General features: G+C 47.4%; 1 protein-coding gene across 1 annotated transcript; it reads right to left on the bottom strand.

Annotated features, from left to right (window-relative positions):
- Window positions 1-419: 419 nt before the first annotated feature.
- On the bottom strand, window positions 420-15,534 carry C1QTNF4 (C1q and TNF related 4). The gene is made up of 2 exons (XM_029583089.1): window positions 15,257-15,534; window positions 420-2,034 (listed from the first exon to the last, which is right to left on the bottom strand). Exon 2 carries the CDS (start codon window positions 2,027-2,029, stop codon window positions 917-919), a length of 1,113 nt encoding a protein of 370 aa, XP_029438949.1. The 5' UTR covers window positions 2,030-2,034; window positions 15,257-15,534; the 3' UTR covers window positions 420-916.
- Window positions 15,535-15,981: the final 447 nt, after the last annotated feature.

The following is a 15,981-nucleotide window of genomic DNA, read 5'->3' on the forward strand; positions in this document are numbered from 1 at the left end:
CCCAAACATCCAATCTAGGTCCCCTGCATAGCCTGCCAGACTGTTTTAGTCTTCCTCTCCTACCTGGGCTTCTATTAGTAGCGATGCTATGTCACAGTAAGCTTATAGCTGCATGTGGTGCTGTAACATGGATTCTGCATGTGTATATATCAGTAGTTAAAGCTGGTCTGGATAACACCCAATGAGGAAAATAGTCTCTCTAACCCTCATAGTTGTGCAGAAGATGTGACGGCCTTCAGGCTCCCTATAAACTAGGGCACCCTCAGCCTGTAATATGCCAATAGGACACTGGAAAGGGTGCCCTAATCCTGGAGGGGGTGGGATCCAATGCAGGGCATGGTTAGTTTCCCATTTTAATGATGTGAATCTGTTTACAAGCAAAAGATGTGGGAGGATGTGGCACACAAGCTCAGAAAACATTACCATTTAATTTTATTTTTATTATAATCTTTATTACACTTCCCTTTGCATGGTCCATTTTGTGCGCAACAGATGACATCCAGATTAGAGTTCTTCTGGAATCTTACGGGCTTTTAAACCGTTCTCATTTAAATCATGTTTATTCAGTTGAATTCAAAATCCCTTCATATTCAATCCCAGAGAATACTACAGCCTATTAAAATGCAACAATAAGAAAATGCATATCCCTATCCCACACCCCTAGCTACCATACATAGCCTGCATCCGCATTGCCCCAACCTAGGCCCTCAGCTACCATTCCTAGCCCACCTATCTCTATCCCGCAGCCTACTTCAGTCCTTTCAGTACAAGTTACAGAATGAGGAATATTCCGAGTAGCACACAATCGTGCAGGGTTGGGAGAATAAACGCGTAGATAGAACATGCACTTCAATATAATGATGTAAAAGGCCCGAAGACTTCTTTTCAAGCCTGCTCAGAATAACTTTCATGAGTATTATATTTTATTGCTGCTTGTTTGGCTGCTGATTTTATGTCTGAAAGCAGGTTCCTGAATTTCTAGATTGGACTGCTCTTCTGCCCTTACCTGAGGGTAGACCAGGAATCCAGTGAAGGTAATGTACTTTCCATGATTACTGTAGGCCCCATAGCCCTCATGTTGATAGCTGTAGAGCCAAATCAAGTCTCCATGCTGTAGAGACAGCATCACACTTTGACTTTGCATCTCTCTTCTCTTGGAGTGGTTGTCATCGTAGACCATGGCCTGAACCTCATTGTGGTTCTTCATGAGTTTCACAGATACGGTTTTATATGGCAGCTTTCCGACAGTGAATGAAAAGTAATACGCGCCTGGCACTCGACAGTGGAACAGGCCACTGGATAGATTGAAGTCCTTCCCAATGTTCACAAATTCTGTGTCAAAGGTGATAGGGTGGTGATGGATTTTCTCTTCATTGCTTCCCACGAGACTCTCTGTGCGGGCTACAGAGAAAGCAGACCTTGGATCTGTTTCTGTGATTGGTTGATCAGAGGCCAGCTGACTCTTCTCTTCTACCTTTCTGTCCTTGGACACGGCTTGCAGGCCTGTGCTGCTGTTGGTGGTGCCCTGGAAGCAGGACACCATGTCTGGATAGACAAGATAGCCGTTAAATGTGGTGAATGGACCCACATTGCTGTAAAGAGCATATTTCGAGTCCCCATGTAAACGCAGCCAGATAGTGTCACCATAATCCAGCTGCAGCATGGCGCTCTGGCTTGCTACCTTCCTCTCCTTGCACTGGTGCTCATCATATACAATCACCTGCACTTCATTCTTGTTCTTCATTAGCATGACAGACAGGTTTTTCTTAGGGTATTTCCCAATGGTGAATGAGAAGTAGTAAGCTCCTGGGATCCGACAACGGAACAACCCAGCCTGGGGTTCAAAATCGTTGCCAATGTTGACATAGACTTTGTCGAAGGTGATGACCATCTCCTTGCTACCTTCCATGCTGCTGGTCCTGGCCACTGAAAAAGCTGAGCGGAACTCGCTGCTTGTATCCGAGGGTTGGCTGCTAGACACCAGCTGACAGAGGAATCCAGCCAGGAATGCAACTATCAAGGACCTCATGTTATCTGCAAAGAAGGATGAGGGAGAGAGTGACTGCTATTATAGAAGCAATGACTTAAGTGTGGAGTAAAACTTAAATCTTCACTACTTCAAAAGGGCTTTACTGCCACCTTTCATCTCCCTCCCTGCATGTCTTCTCTCCTCAAGACTACATTTTAGTATTAGGAAGGATTAAGATGTGCCTCTTGATCACTAATGCTACTTGAGTGTCAGTGTAGATGAAGCTTGTAGGAAGTACTTTGAAACAAACAAACAAAATCCCCTCTTCCATGGTGGTTTGGTGTTCAAAGACACTACTTCAGCATTTGACAATGTGAAAGGCCTAACGGGAGCAACAGAGGGCAGGAGGATGATTGGCATCCTGCAAGAGAAGTGTGGTGTTGAGATCCAACAAATGTGCAAAGCTTGCATTAGACATAAGCAGTCCGGGCAGTTGCTTAGTGCCTCGAGCAGCTCAAGGGGGCCCATTAACTGGCTTTTATTGTTTCCTCCCTCCCCCTGTTTAAGGCTCAGCACCACCTCTGCGTCTATGACTGCCCTTTCCAGCAAATCAGTTTTCCACTGGGAGCAAGTAAGTTTGAGGGGTTTTGTTTTTTGGGGTTTTTTTTACACATTTATTTATATATATATATATATATATATATATATATATATATATATATATATAAATATTTAATTATGGTAGCCTGCATCCTTATAAAAAATCTTTAAATTCTGTTAAGTGAATATAAATGTATCTATGCTATGTAAGAAGAATGAAACATGGCCACAAATCTCATGGCTGACAAAATAGTAACATAGTAATGACAGCAGAAAAACACCAAAATGGGCCATCTAGTCTGCCCAGCAAGCTTTCCAAGGTTGTATCTGCTGCTCCGTGCACGTTACCCCTATGTTTCTGTCAAGGGTAGTAACTGCTGCTCTGTGCCGGATAAGCTTTTTTAAATTTATTCCCATCCTCTAGCCCAGAGCTTTCCAAACTTTTCATGTTGGTGACACACTTTTTAGACAAACATAATTTCACGACACGGTAATTCAGTCTACTAGTAAACCAGAGGTTAAAGGTTAAACGAACGAAACATATTTCGACAATTTATGTATGTTTCCTTAAATATATACATAAATAAAATGTTTCACGACACAACCTATCTCATGAAAACCTAAAATTTATATTAAAAATATATATTCCAAGATTCATGTTATTATAATTTATGAGAAACAATAATAAAACAAATTGTCTGTCCCCCACACACTCATCTCTCTCCTCCCCCCAGCACATGTCTGGCCCCCACACTCATGTACCTCGTCTTTTTGATTGTTGCCAGTTAAGTGCTTCACTCCCTTCCATGATCACCAGACACTGCTGCTTGCAGTCAGTACTCCTCATGGCCAGGCCTCATCGGCAGCAGCAGCCAATGCAAGGATGACTGGGCTCGTTCCACCCACCAAGCCCCCCAAAAAAACGCGATTGACAGCAAAAATCACCCAATAATAAGCAACCCATAAACTGAAAAAAAAAGTGAATCTCTAGGGAAAAAAAAGCCCAAACTCGCATCAGAGTTGACCGGGCTTGCGCGACACACCTGCACACTGCAGGCGACACACTAACGTGTCCCGACACACAGTTTGGAAAGCTCTGCTCTAGCCTTTAGGAATCCACGGTGTTTATCCCATGCCCCTTCGAAATCCTTCACAGTTTTAATCTTCACCACTTCCTCTGGAAAAGCAGGGGCTGGCAATTCCAGTCCTTGAGCACCACAAATCGGTCTGGTTTTCAGGATATCCCCAATGAATATGCATCAGATATATTTGCACGCATTGCCTCCATTGTATGCAAACATTCATATTCATTGTAGATAGCCTGAAAACCAGGCCTGTTTATAGCGCTTGAGGGCCGGCATTGCCTACCCCTAAAATAGAAGATGATCTTAACCTGAGGCTACACGGAAAGAAACTTGAGAGAGAAGGAATGAGATGGTAGTGTCTAAATAAAAGCTGAGATCCAAGTTGTCGTCGTTTCAAATAAACAGCAGCCAAGGAGCAGCTTTGCTGTCAGCGTAAACAGCTGGGCTCATCTGTTCTCAGATTGTTCTTGCTGGTGATAAAATGACTGAAGGGTTAGGACCCCCCCTGAAGATTTCTATGTCCACAGACTTATCACCGTTTCCATTATCTAATTTACTTCATATTCTCCTCTAGCACTAGCAGGGACTTGGCATTACCTTATTCTAACAAGCTGCCTCACTATTAATTATGCAGAATTTAAGATGCACAGTTTCTCAGCAGGGAATACCAGTGAGTACATGGAAGCTTATACAGCTGACTTGCTTTGAATATTAGAGCCACAGTACAGAATTCCAGTAGCCATATTGCTCCTGAAGAAAATCAGATTTCTTGTAGCTTGTGATACATTTTATTCAAGGAATTGTCAAGACAATACAGACATTTAGAAGCAGAGGTTCCCAACCCTGTCTGGAGGACTTCCAGCCAATCAGGTTTTCAGGATATTCACAATGAATGTGCAGGAGATAAAATGTGCATGCTTTGGGGAGGCAGTGCATGCAAATTTATCTCATGTATATTCATTGTGGATATCCTGAAAACCTGATTGGCCGGGGGGGTTTCCCAGGCCAGGTTGGAAACCTCTGATCTACAAGAGAGCTGTGGTCAAGTACTACCCCATTTTTAGATTAAAAAAAAAATATATATGTATATATAACCTACACCCATTCCTACTGTTATGGGTTTCCGGACATTCCTACTAACTGTGGCAGAAGCTCCTTTATGGTCACAGTTGTATTAACATAGATTTGATACCCTATATATTTATTCAATCTACTTATAAATCACCCTAATCCAAGGACTCAAGGCAACATGCATATTCAGTAAAACACAAAGTCATCTAAATTAAACCAAGCTATAACACAACAAAATAAACTGAAACTGATATAAAATCAGGCAACAGCTTGAGCAATCCAGCAGGATTTTACATACTTTCTTCAACTGAATCATTAAACCTAACTCCCTGGAAGAAAAAATAAAATCAAGCAAAAGCCTGAGCGAACAGCCTGGTTTGCCATCATTTTCTAACCTGAGCCACTGCACCCAACTCCTTAATTTTCACAGGTATTTTTGTCTAGTGTCCATTGCGTGTGTGCATACAGAACCTCTGGCAGAAATAACTGTCTTGCTGGACAATAAGAGGTCAATTTTAAATGTTGCTTATGCAAAAAAATGCCCATTTATGCGCATATGTGGGACGTACGTGAGCAACATGGATTTTAAAAGCCGTGATTTACGTGCATATATATCCACGCACGTGCCAAAAATAAAGGGATGGAAAACGGTCCAGGCCCATTGTCACACCTGTCCGTATTTTAAAACCGGAGGCACGTTTTAGGGCTTACAAGACAGGATGAAGGGTCTGGGTCAACTGGGGGGCATGTAGGATGAAGAACTAGAAGGGTCTGGAAGACCTCAATATTGACTGGGAAACTGGTGGACTAAGTGGGAAAAACTGGGACTATCCCTCACGCGAGCAGGTTTTAAAAGCCGCTTGCGATAAAGTCGGCAAAGTCCAATGGAAGATGCGCAAAGTAGGTTTGCTCGAGTAACTTCTTAAAATTAGGAGCGTACTTGACGCACAACAGGTGTATTTTTAAATCATGTGCCCGCAAGGTTTAAAATTCCAACGTATCTCCACTCGTGTGTGCATGTGCCCTCATTTTAAAATTAGCCTGCAGGGTTTTAAAAGAGCAACAAGAGAGGAGACAGATGATGCAATAACTTAAAAAACTAATAATAACACAAAACCCATCCATCCTTAGAGATAATCCAAAAGAAGAGACCACTTCAACCATTTGGCTAAATAGTAGCTCAAATGGATGAGGATGCAGCTCTCTCCCACGAAGCTTGTAAGGAGTTGGTTTTGAAGCTGGTGATGCTCTGACGTTCTTATGTCTATTTCAGGGAAGGCTGTAGAAGGCAGTGACTGTCAAGACCTAGGGGCACTCTAAAGCAACAAGAAGCAAAAACCAATGGGTCTCTTACTTCCCTTCACTAATCACAAATACTGAGGAATTTAAAAGTGCTGCTGTTTTTCCTCATCTCCTACTCTGCACTCCCCCTGACTGGAAGGAAAAGGCCGTGCATGGCGAGACACTGTACCTTTTCTTTTTTTTTTTTTTGCACCTTCCCCTGCGCATGCTAGAGGCTTTCCTCACAGCTCTCTGGACTGCTGGGTTGCCACAGGAACAACATCCCAAGTGTGGATTAAGAGAGCTTTTACATGAGTGCGATACAAGCAGGGTCCTGCTGGGCTTTGTGATTAATTACTGACCCCTGGGGCCAGCTCTGTCATCGCTTGCTGCCCCTGGTTGACTTTGCCCAGCAGGGCTCTTTCCATCTTTGATTGGCTGCAGCAGGAATTCGGGGTGTTTTTGTTTTATTTTTACTCTTTCTTGAGGTTTATTTTAATTGGGCAATGGGTGCAACTCCAAAGGGGGAGAGAGAGAGAAAGAGACAGCTGAGAGCTGTGTTCGTCATGAAAGAGGTGACTCTGCCTAGGGTGACAGACAGCCAAAGATTTGAGTTTGTTCATTTGGTCCTGAGAGGTTTTACTGCTCTGCTGATCTGAAATAGTTAAAATAGAAATTAGTTGAAAAGTATTCCCATGAACTGAGGCAATATTATTTTCATGTAAAGATGATTATTGGCAAATCATATTTCCCCAATTCTCTCTATTGCTCTTGAGTGAAACTGATAAGGATCTCTGATTTGCCATCCTGGTTCATTGTCTTTATGGAGTGCCTCGCCTTGCTTTACAGCTTCCATGCCAATGTATTATGCTGCTGTAGAAGGCACATCGGCGTGGTGCATAGATCTCATCTCATCTATTACAAGATTTCTTGCTGGACCTTTACAAGTTCTCTGTGTGATTACTTGGGTTCCTAGAACTCCGCCATTGTAGAGAGGCATAACCAAGAAGATGTGACAAACCTCAAGGGCTTGCCAGTAGTGCCCTACTAATAATGTCTTGCCAGAAATACAATCATCCCAAGGACTGATCATTATGCATAAAAGGGCTGGAGAAGGGTGAAGAGGGGGGAAACCAAGATGGCTGCCACACCATGAGCACCGAAAACATCTTGGCTCCGCGGTGAATTTTGAAGTTCTTCTATTGCCTTTAATATTCTGTCTTATGACAAGCGATGCCGCATACTGAAAGAAAGGCGCAAATACGCGAAAACTTTACCTCCACTCCTAATATTTCCACTCGTCAACCGCGGATTGAAGAAGTTTTCCGAACCTGACCGTCATCGAGACTTTTTTTTTGTATATTTTTTTTTCCATGTTGCTGCTTTCTGTGGTTCCTCCGACTTAATATCGCGACGATATGAAACTTTTGGGACTCCTGAAGACTTAACGCCAGCTCTAGCCTCGCCAACGGGGCATTTACATGGGACGAGCGCTATTGGCTTACACGTTGGTTTGGACGCGCCGATCCCCCTTATTGCATCGGGGGTCATGGACGCGCGTTAACCTGTGCGCTAGCCTTAGCGAGCACCCCTCTTGCATCGGCCTGACAGGGCACGGTCACCACCCTTCTGCCAGCCCATCTCCTCTGGGGATCCTTCAGCCGGCACCAGGTTCAGACTGCACAATAAAGCCAGGCAGGATTTATGGAGGCGGCAAGGGAAAACCAGTCAGAAATAGTTGGCAGGGTGATTTGTTAGTGTCAGTGGGGGACAGAGAAGGGCAGGGAGAGGGATTTCTTGCAGTCTATCTCTGAGGTACCGTCATCTCACGGCGGGGACCTTGGGGGATAGGATTCTTATAAGGACACTGTAACAGAGCTGTAAAGGTTACTTTGTTGCAGTACAACCAGTTGGAGGTCCCTGCCACAAAAAGAACAAAGGCACTAGTAGTCAATTTTAACTTTTTAGCTATTTTCAACATGCTTGAAAATGAGAGAGAAGCCCCTCAATGCACTTTCATCCTGGTTATTAATTACACGTTTTAAAAAAAAGTAAAAGCTGTTTCTATGCTTTGCAAACACCTGCAGCATGTTCCTTTACGCCAATGTTTTTTCAGAGATGGGGGGGTCTGGGTCACAGTCCTGTCCTCCCATGCTGTTCTTGTCGGGAGTGCAGGCACCGGACGGCGCTAAGAAACTGAGAGCCCCGTAGAGATGGGAGGCAGGAAAAGTGAGGGGGGGGGGTGAGGAAGGAGGGCTGGGGAAGAGAGGGTGAGAGTGAGTGTTGGGAACTAGGGGTGGGGGTTGCAGAAGTGGGAGTGAAAGTGAGCAAGGGAGTGCGGAAGAATGGATGAGAGTGAGCGGTGAGGGCTGCAGGCGCGATGAATGAGCAAGGAGGAGTGGAGAAGCTATGGGTGGCGTGAGAATGGAGGGCTGGGATGGGGATGAGGGAGCGTGGAGGAGTGGAGAGGGGATGGCTGAGAGTGAACAACGGGTGCTGCGGAAGTGGGAACCAGGCTGTTTGGCTTCCCCCCCTGGTCCAAGAAGAATATTTTTTTCCTTCCACTGGATCCTGAACACAAGAAAAAGTTTGATAAGTGCTGAGCTGAAGGACAAGAAGCCCATGGAAGGAGGTGGGGAAACCTGCCCGTTCCACCCTTCACAGGGGAGTGGAAAAGCTTCAGGAAGAGGGCTGTAGGAGCTCGTTAAAAAGAAGTCCCCCGCTGTCCCAGCCTCGCTGCTTCTGGCTTATTTTGTGCCTCTGCGATCCTCCCCTTCCAGCATGGAGCTTTTGGGAAGGGAGGGAGGAGCTGGAGAGGCAATGAGACCACCTCTTCTTCATTCTCAACTTCAGGTACCCCCCCTCCCCCGGTTTTAGGGTGTCTTGTGCTATTTGTCGCACCGTAGGGGTGCCCAAGCCAATGGTGCCGGGGTACGAGGGGATGGCAGCACAGGAGAGACTAGTGGGGGGGGGGGGAAGTCAAGCACTGCTAGCTGCCCTAGATGGCAACATCTACTGGAAGCCATGGTGGGGGAGGGGGGGGGGGCGGCGTCTGCTGGCTGATTGACCACTGCCCATATCATATGGCTGAGCCGGCTCCATGGCAAACTGGCGGGCAATTAAGGCTGGGATTCAGCTGGTCCAGGGCGGGCTCAGGTGGCAATGGTGCACACATTGGACTGGCTCAGGTACCACTCGGGAATGCTTATGTTGTAACTCAACAAAGCTGCGGCCCTGTATTTCCACCTGAGATGGTGCCGGGTCAGTGTCTGGACTGTGTTTTGGTGGGGCAGGGGAAGAGAGTGTCCCAGCTGGTCTTATTGGTTCAGAAGGCTGTGTGAAAACCTTCTGGCTGTCCGAGAGGCTGCAGGAGACGCAGACAGAAAGTCTGTAACAGCTGCAAGGTGTGAGAGAGGCACTGAGCAAAGGCTCAGACTAAGTCCCCTGCAATCACAGGGTCAATCAAGGGAGTACAGCAGACCAAGGGTTAGTTCTGGTCATCCTCAAACAGCAGACAGTAGATAAAAGGCTCCACTGTTTGCCAGCCACAAGCAAGATTTACACTTCTTCTAAGGAAGGCCCCCAGGTAAGGTTTTCCCCATGGCACCATTCTTCATGAGTGTCATAGGCTCACATTAAGGATTGCTCAAGAACAAGGGACACTGTGCCGGCACCGTGGCCACTGCCAACCATCCAGGCCTCCACCCAAAAACGTCATTTGCTCACATCCGCCTGAAGTTTGTCTCTGTTAACTGCAGCAACCGAGCTGCGTACTAACAAAGGGTCGTCTCAGTGGTGTCTCATTATTCCTCAAATCGGTGCTAAACCAAGCCCCTTTCTTTGTATTCTGATAGGCCCTCATCAGCCTTGTTTTATGAAGTTTGGGCATTTTGGTTCATCTAGTTTGTGTAATTTCTTACAGTCACTGTTTCCATACTCCCTGACCTCACTCTTATTCATTTTACTACCCTCTGTCTAATAAGTATATCAATGGCATTTTTCTATTTTTTTAAATCTCTACAAATATTGTGACAACTGAATTTCCTAGAAGTGTTTATGATTAGTTGTGCACGTTGCCACTAGATGGAAGTAGCACGCTATACTTTTATGTGTTAGCCGGGGGGGGGGGGGGGGGGGGGCTGTTTTGTAACTTGTTATGAGCCATCACTGGAATAGCAAGAAGAAATCAAATTAAATTATAGATAAATAATCCTGGTTTTGGCAATGATCGTAACATAATCCTGCTCCCTGTGAAATCTGATGGCAAGACATTAACCCTCCTGTGATTCTCAATCACAGCCAAAAGGCCAAGAACTCAACTGCACTTGAATCTTAGCCAAAAAAAATGAGTGAGAGGAGAGAAATTTCTGCTATAACCTTAAAGAAGGGAGGACTGAATAGTCCATTACTCTCACCCCCACCTCATCCAATGGACATAATGTCTGGTATCCTTGAGAAGTGAAGGAATAGGAGGGCAGCGGCTACCATGTGTGAGGTTAAATGACTAAAAAGTGATAAACAGCCATCCAGAATGAGACTATCACAGCACTGCAGTGAGGAATGGCCAAGGCTGCAGGGAAGATGAGAGTTTCCAGAAGTGATGGTCACATTCTGACTTTATCACCCCTCTCTCCCCTGCAAAACAGGAGGCATAGGACCATGAATGAAGGGAGAGCTGGGAAGAAAGTGCCAACTGGAAACAGAGCAAAAAATGGGAGGAAGATGATCCACCTGTCCTACCCTTGTGATGAGTCTGTGATAATTAAGGCGCTGGACCACTGTCGGTGCAGGAGGATGACAGAAGGAGGCGCTGTAGCACCCGGCTGAAGGTGCTGGACCACTGTCAGTGCAGGAAGATGACAGAAGGAGGCGCTGTAGCACCCGGCTGAAGGTGCTGCACCGTTATCAGCACAGGAGGATGACAGAAGGAGGTGCTGTAGCACCCGGCTGAAGGTGCTGCACCGTTATCAGCACAGGAGGATGACAGAAGGAGGTGCTGTAGCACACGGCTGAAGGCGCTGTACCGCTGTCGGGTCAGGAAGATGACAGAAGGAGGCGCTGTAGCACCCGGCTGAAGGTGCTGGACCACTGTCAGTGCAGGAAGATGACAGAAGGAGGTGCTGTAGCACCCGGCTGAAGGTGCTGCACCGTTATCAGCACAGGAAGATGACAGAAGGAGGTGCTGTAGCACCCGGCTGAAGGTGCTGTGGCACTGTAAGCACAGGAGGATGACAGAAGGAGGCGCTGTAGCACCCGGCTGAAGGCGCTGTACCGCTGTCAGCACAGGAGGATGACAGAAGGAGGCGCTGTAGCACCCAGCTGAAGGCGCTGGACCGCTGTCGGTACAGGAAGATGACAGAAGGAGGCGCTGTAGCACCCGGCTGAAGGTGCTGTACCGCTGTTGGTACAGGAAGATGACAGAAGGAGGCGCTGTAGCATGCAGCTCAAGGTGCTAGATCACTATTGTGTGGGTAGGGCATCAAACCATTTAAAAACCAAATAAATATATATATAAAAGCAGCAGTGTGAAGTATAGAAAGAACTGGGAATTTACCCTAGATGCACTGTTAGCATTATGAGCTGGCTGAGATGCTCTGATGAAATTGGTGAACTCCCGCCCTTTGTTGCAGTTTGAAGTTGTCTTTTTTTTTTTTTTTGTGAGATTATGTTTGTAAGATGCTTTTTAATTGTGTATGTTTTGTTGGGCACTGCCCAGGACTTCATTTTGGATGGTTTAGAAATGTAAATAAATGCACATACAATATAAGGAAGAGCTAGGACAATAGAAGACATGGTGCATGAAGACATCTAATGGCAATTGCATGCAATATGAGTGGACTATTCTGCTTTTGAAAGAATAAGAGCCAGTACATCTTTCTCTGCACCTTTTCTAATCCTGCTATTGGGCGATCATAACGCCTATCGGAAGCACAGAGCAAGACTAAATGGTCAGTTTTCCCAATAAATAGAGTAAATAGTGGAGTAGCCCACAACTCTGAACTGGGACCAGGGTTGTTTAACTTTTATTTTTAATTATTATTAATCATCTGGAAAAGAAAGCAATGATAAAGGTGATCAAATTTACAAATGCCACAAAAATATTCAAAGTAATTAAAAAAAAGGAACACACTGAGGAATTGCAGGAAGATGATGACATTTAATATGAACCAGAGCAAATCCATGCTCATAGGGAAATAATAATCCTAACTCTATGTCATCTCTCAGGAAAAGAACCTTGGAGGTGGAGTCACTGTGGATACATTGCAATCCTCAGTTCAGTGTGCAGCTGACATGGTGGGTCAAACAAGCAAACAGCATGTTAGAAATCACATTGGAAAGGAATAGAGAGTGAAACTGAGAGCATCCAAATACTGAAGGTACAGCTGCACCTTGAGTATTGTGGGGGGTTATGATCGCCCAATAGCAGGATTAGAAAAGATGCAGAGAAAGGCGACAACAATGATAAAGGGCATGCAAAGGACTCCCCCCATGAAGAAAGGCTAAATAAGTTAGGGCAGCTTGGACAAGAGAGGACAGAGAGGGGGGATCTGATAACCTGAAAGAGACAGAAAAGGGGCAATATGTATTCCTATCATATCTTCTCCGTCCAGCTCTCCTCCTGTATTTTATTCTTCAGGTCCATCCTGATTTGTCTTGTTATTGTCAAGGCTCTTTGCACAGATTTCCAAGCAGGGGCTTTGCAAAGCTTTTCCTATTGTGCAGTGCTGGTTTGGTTTGTGTACGGCAGGGGCAGCCTCTGCAGGGTTCTCTCTAATGGAAGGCAAAACGTCTTTGATCTGTGCAGAGGGTGAAAAGGGGAGAGATACGCTTACAGTGGCAATGCTCCCTGAAGGCTTATTTTAGGGGGAGGGGGAGGGAGGTGATGCTCTTAGGAGCCTGCTGTCCGCTCACTTATTCTGAGGGGGTAGGAAAATAATGAGAGATGCCCTCAGCACTGGGCTTCCCGCACTCTTATTCTAAGAGAGTGCTGTCTCTCATATTCTAAGGGCAAGCACACAGAAGCTGCTCTTATTCTTTAAAAAACAGAATAGTCCACTCATATTGCATGCAATTGCCATTAGACGTCTGCATGGAGGCGCTTTCATGCAGTGCCTGCATTGTATAATGCATCATCTAGAGCAGGTGCGGGCAACTCCAGGACTCCTGACTGGTTGGGTTTTCAGATAACCCTAATGAATGTGCACGAGGCTCCCTTCAGCTGCAGGAGACCGAGGGACTCCCCATCACAAGCTCCCTTTAGCTGCAGGACACCGAGGGACTCCTCATCACAAGCTCCCATCAGCTGCAGGACACCGCTCCCCATCACAAGCTCCTTTCAGCTGCAGGAGACCGAGGGACTCCCCATCACAAGCTCCCTTCAGCCGCAGGACACCGAGAGACTTCCCGTCACAAGCTCCCTTCAGCCGCAGGACACCGAGGGACTCCCCGTCACAAGCTCCCTTCAGCCGCAGGACACCGAGAGACTCCCCGTCACAAGCTCCCTTCAGCCGCAGGACACCGAGAGACTCCCCGTCACAAGCTCCCTTCAGCCGCAGGACACAGAGGGACTCCCCGTCACAAGCTCCCTTCAGCCGCAGGACAGTGAGGGACTCCCTGTCACAAGCTCCCTTCAGCTGCAGGACACCGAGGGACCCCATCACAAGGTCCCTTCAGCCGCAGGACACCGAGGGACTCCTCGTCACAAGCTCCCTTCAGCCGCAGGACACCGAGGGACTCCCAGTCACAAGCTCCCTTCAGCTGCAGGACAGCAAGGGACTCCCCGTCACAAGCTCCCTTCAGCCGCAGGACAGTGAGGGACTCCCTGTCACAAGCTCCCTTCAGCTGCAGGACACCGAGGGACCCCATCACAAGGTCCCTTCGGCTGCAGGACACCGAGGGACTCCTCGTCACAAGCTCCCTTCAGCCGCAGGACACCGAGGGACTCCCAGTCACAAGCTCCCTTCAGCTGCAGGACACCGAGGGACTCCCCATCACAAGCTCCCTTCAGCCGCTGGACAGTGAGGGACCTCATCACAAGGTCCCTTCAGCCACAGGACACCAAAGGACCCCATCACAAGGTCCCTTCAGCCGCAGGACACCGAGGGACTCCCAGTCACAAGGTCCCTTCAGCCGCAGGACACCAAGGGACCCCATCACAAGGTCCCTTCAGCCGCAGGACACCGAGGGACTCCCAGTCACAAGCTCCCTTCAGCCGCAGGACACAGAGGGACTCCCCGTCACAAGCTCCCTTCAGCCGCAGGACACCGAGGGACTCCCCGTCACAAGCTCCCTTCAGCCGCAGGACACCGAGGGACTCCCAGTCACAAGCTCCCTTCAGCCGCAGGACACAGAGGGACTCCCCGTCACAAGCTCCCTTCAGCTGCAGGACACCGAGGGACTCCCAGTCACAAGCTCCCTTCAGCCGCAGGACACCGAGGGACTCCTCATCACAAGCTCCCTTCAGCCGCAGGACACCGAGGGACTCCCAGTCACAAGCTCCCTTCAGTCGCAGGTCACCGAGGGACTCCTCATCACAAGCTCCCTTCAGCCGCAGGACACAGAGAGACTCCTCGTCACAAGCTCCCTTCAGCCACAGGACACCGAGGGACTCCCCGTCACAAGCTCCCTTCAGCCACTGGACAGCGAGGGACTCCCAGTCACAAGCTCCCTTCAGCTGCAGGACATGTATATCTCGGAACAGAATCCAGCTTCTGGAGAAACTATACAAACAGTACCGGTCCTTGGGGTAAAGGGAATTAGTCTTCCCTAAGTTTTTCAAGTTTCTCCAGAGATTAAAAAGCCAATTTCTGTCAGGGCACTTGTGTGAGCGCTACCGTTTCTGCTTTCCCAGCGTGGCCTTTATAAAACAGACAGTACATGTATTTTATTAAAGGAGACCCTCATGAACACAGCAGAAAGGCTTACTCACTTGAGAAAATACAGCAATTACTGCAAGAAAACAGATCAATAAGAAATGCCCCGAGGGAAGTGGCAGGTCCATGCTCTACTGGATTCAACAGCAGAGAGAGAGGTAGACAAAGAGGCAGAAGTGAAAAAAAAAAAAAAATCAAGACAATCTAGAAAAGACATGGAGAAATAAAAGAGAAGGAGACGAAGCAAACAAGGCGGAGAGTGGCAGTGAAAGCAACATTTTTTGTGTGTGTGTGTGTGTTAAATAAAAAATCAGATTCTCTCCCTTCTCTGGCTAATCTGAGCTGAATAGGCGCTGGGAGAGCTGCTATGGGCTTACCTGCAGTTTGGGGTCTATTCCGAGCGCGTTCGGGCCCTTCCTTCCTCACTGCTGCAGTCCCACCGCCACGGGTGCCATCGCCGGGCTGGGCTGAGCCTCTTCACTCGGGGGTTTTCACAGACGCTCCAAGCCAGGAGAGTTGGGGGGGGGGGGGGGGATAAATGCAGAACAAAGGGTCCCTCCATTTTGCAGGGGGCTTCTGACATCACCGGCAGAGGCACAAAATCATGGACCTATGCAGCAGTGCGATCTTTATCGCAGCCCAGCCCAACAAAACCGCAAGATCTGCTGTTCGCCGCCTTTTGCCTTGGCGGAGCACTGGTGGGGGAGGGGGAGGGGGGGATAAAGGGGTGGGTGTGGGGGTGATAAGAAGCGTGCAGCACGAATATGGAGGAGGGGGGAGGGCAGCAGTTGTCCTGAGACCCCCTTGAGAAAGGGTTTCGTTATTGCCTTTTGTGATGTGCGTTTTTGTATTTGAAGCTTTTGCTATTTGATGTTTTGTACTATTCTTGTTAGCCACCCTGGCTTCTTCTTTTTTTTTTTTTTTTACAGGAGGGCGATGTGTAAGTGGAAGATGTAATACGGTAAGGCAGGGGAACGAAGCGATCGGAGAGAATTGGGTGGAGAAGCAGAGGAGATGACCATAGGGCGAGAATGGGGTGAGGAGTGTATGGCCCCCCGAGTGAAAAGGAGGGAAGGGAACGCTTTTTAATCTTAAACCCAAT

This window comes from Rhinatrema bivittatum, chromosome 17 (assembly GCF_901001135.1).
Source record: "Rhinatrema bivittatum chromosome 17, aRhiBiv1.1, whole genome shotgun sequence".
Taxonomy (NCBI): Eukaryota; Metazoa; Chordata; class Amphibia; order Gymnophiona; family Rhinatrematidae; genus Rhinatrema; species Rhinatrema bivittatum.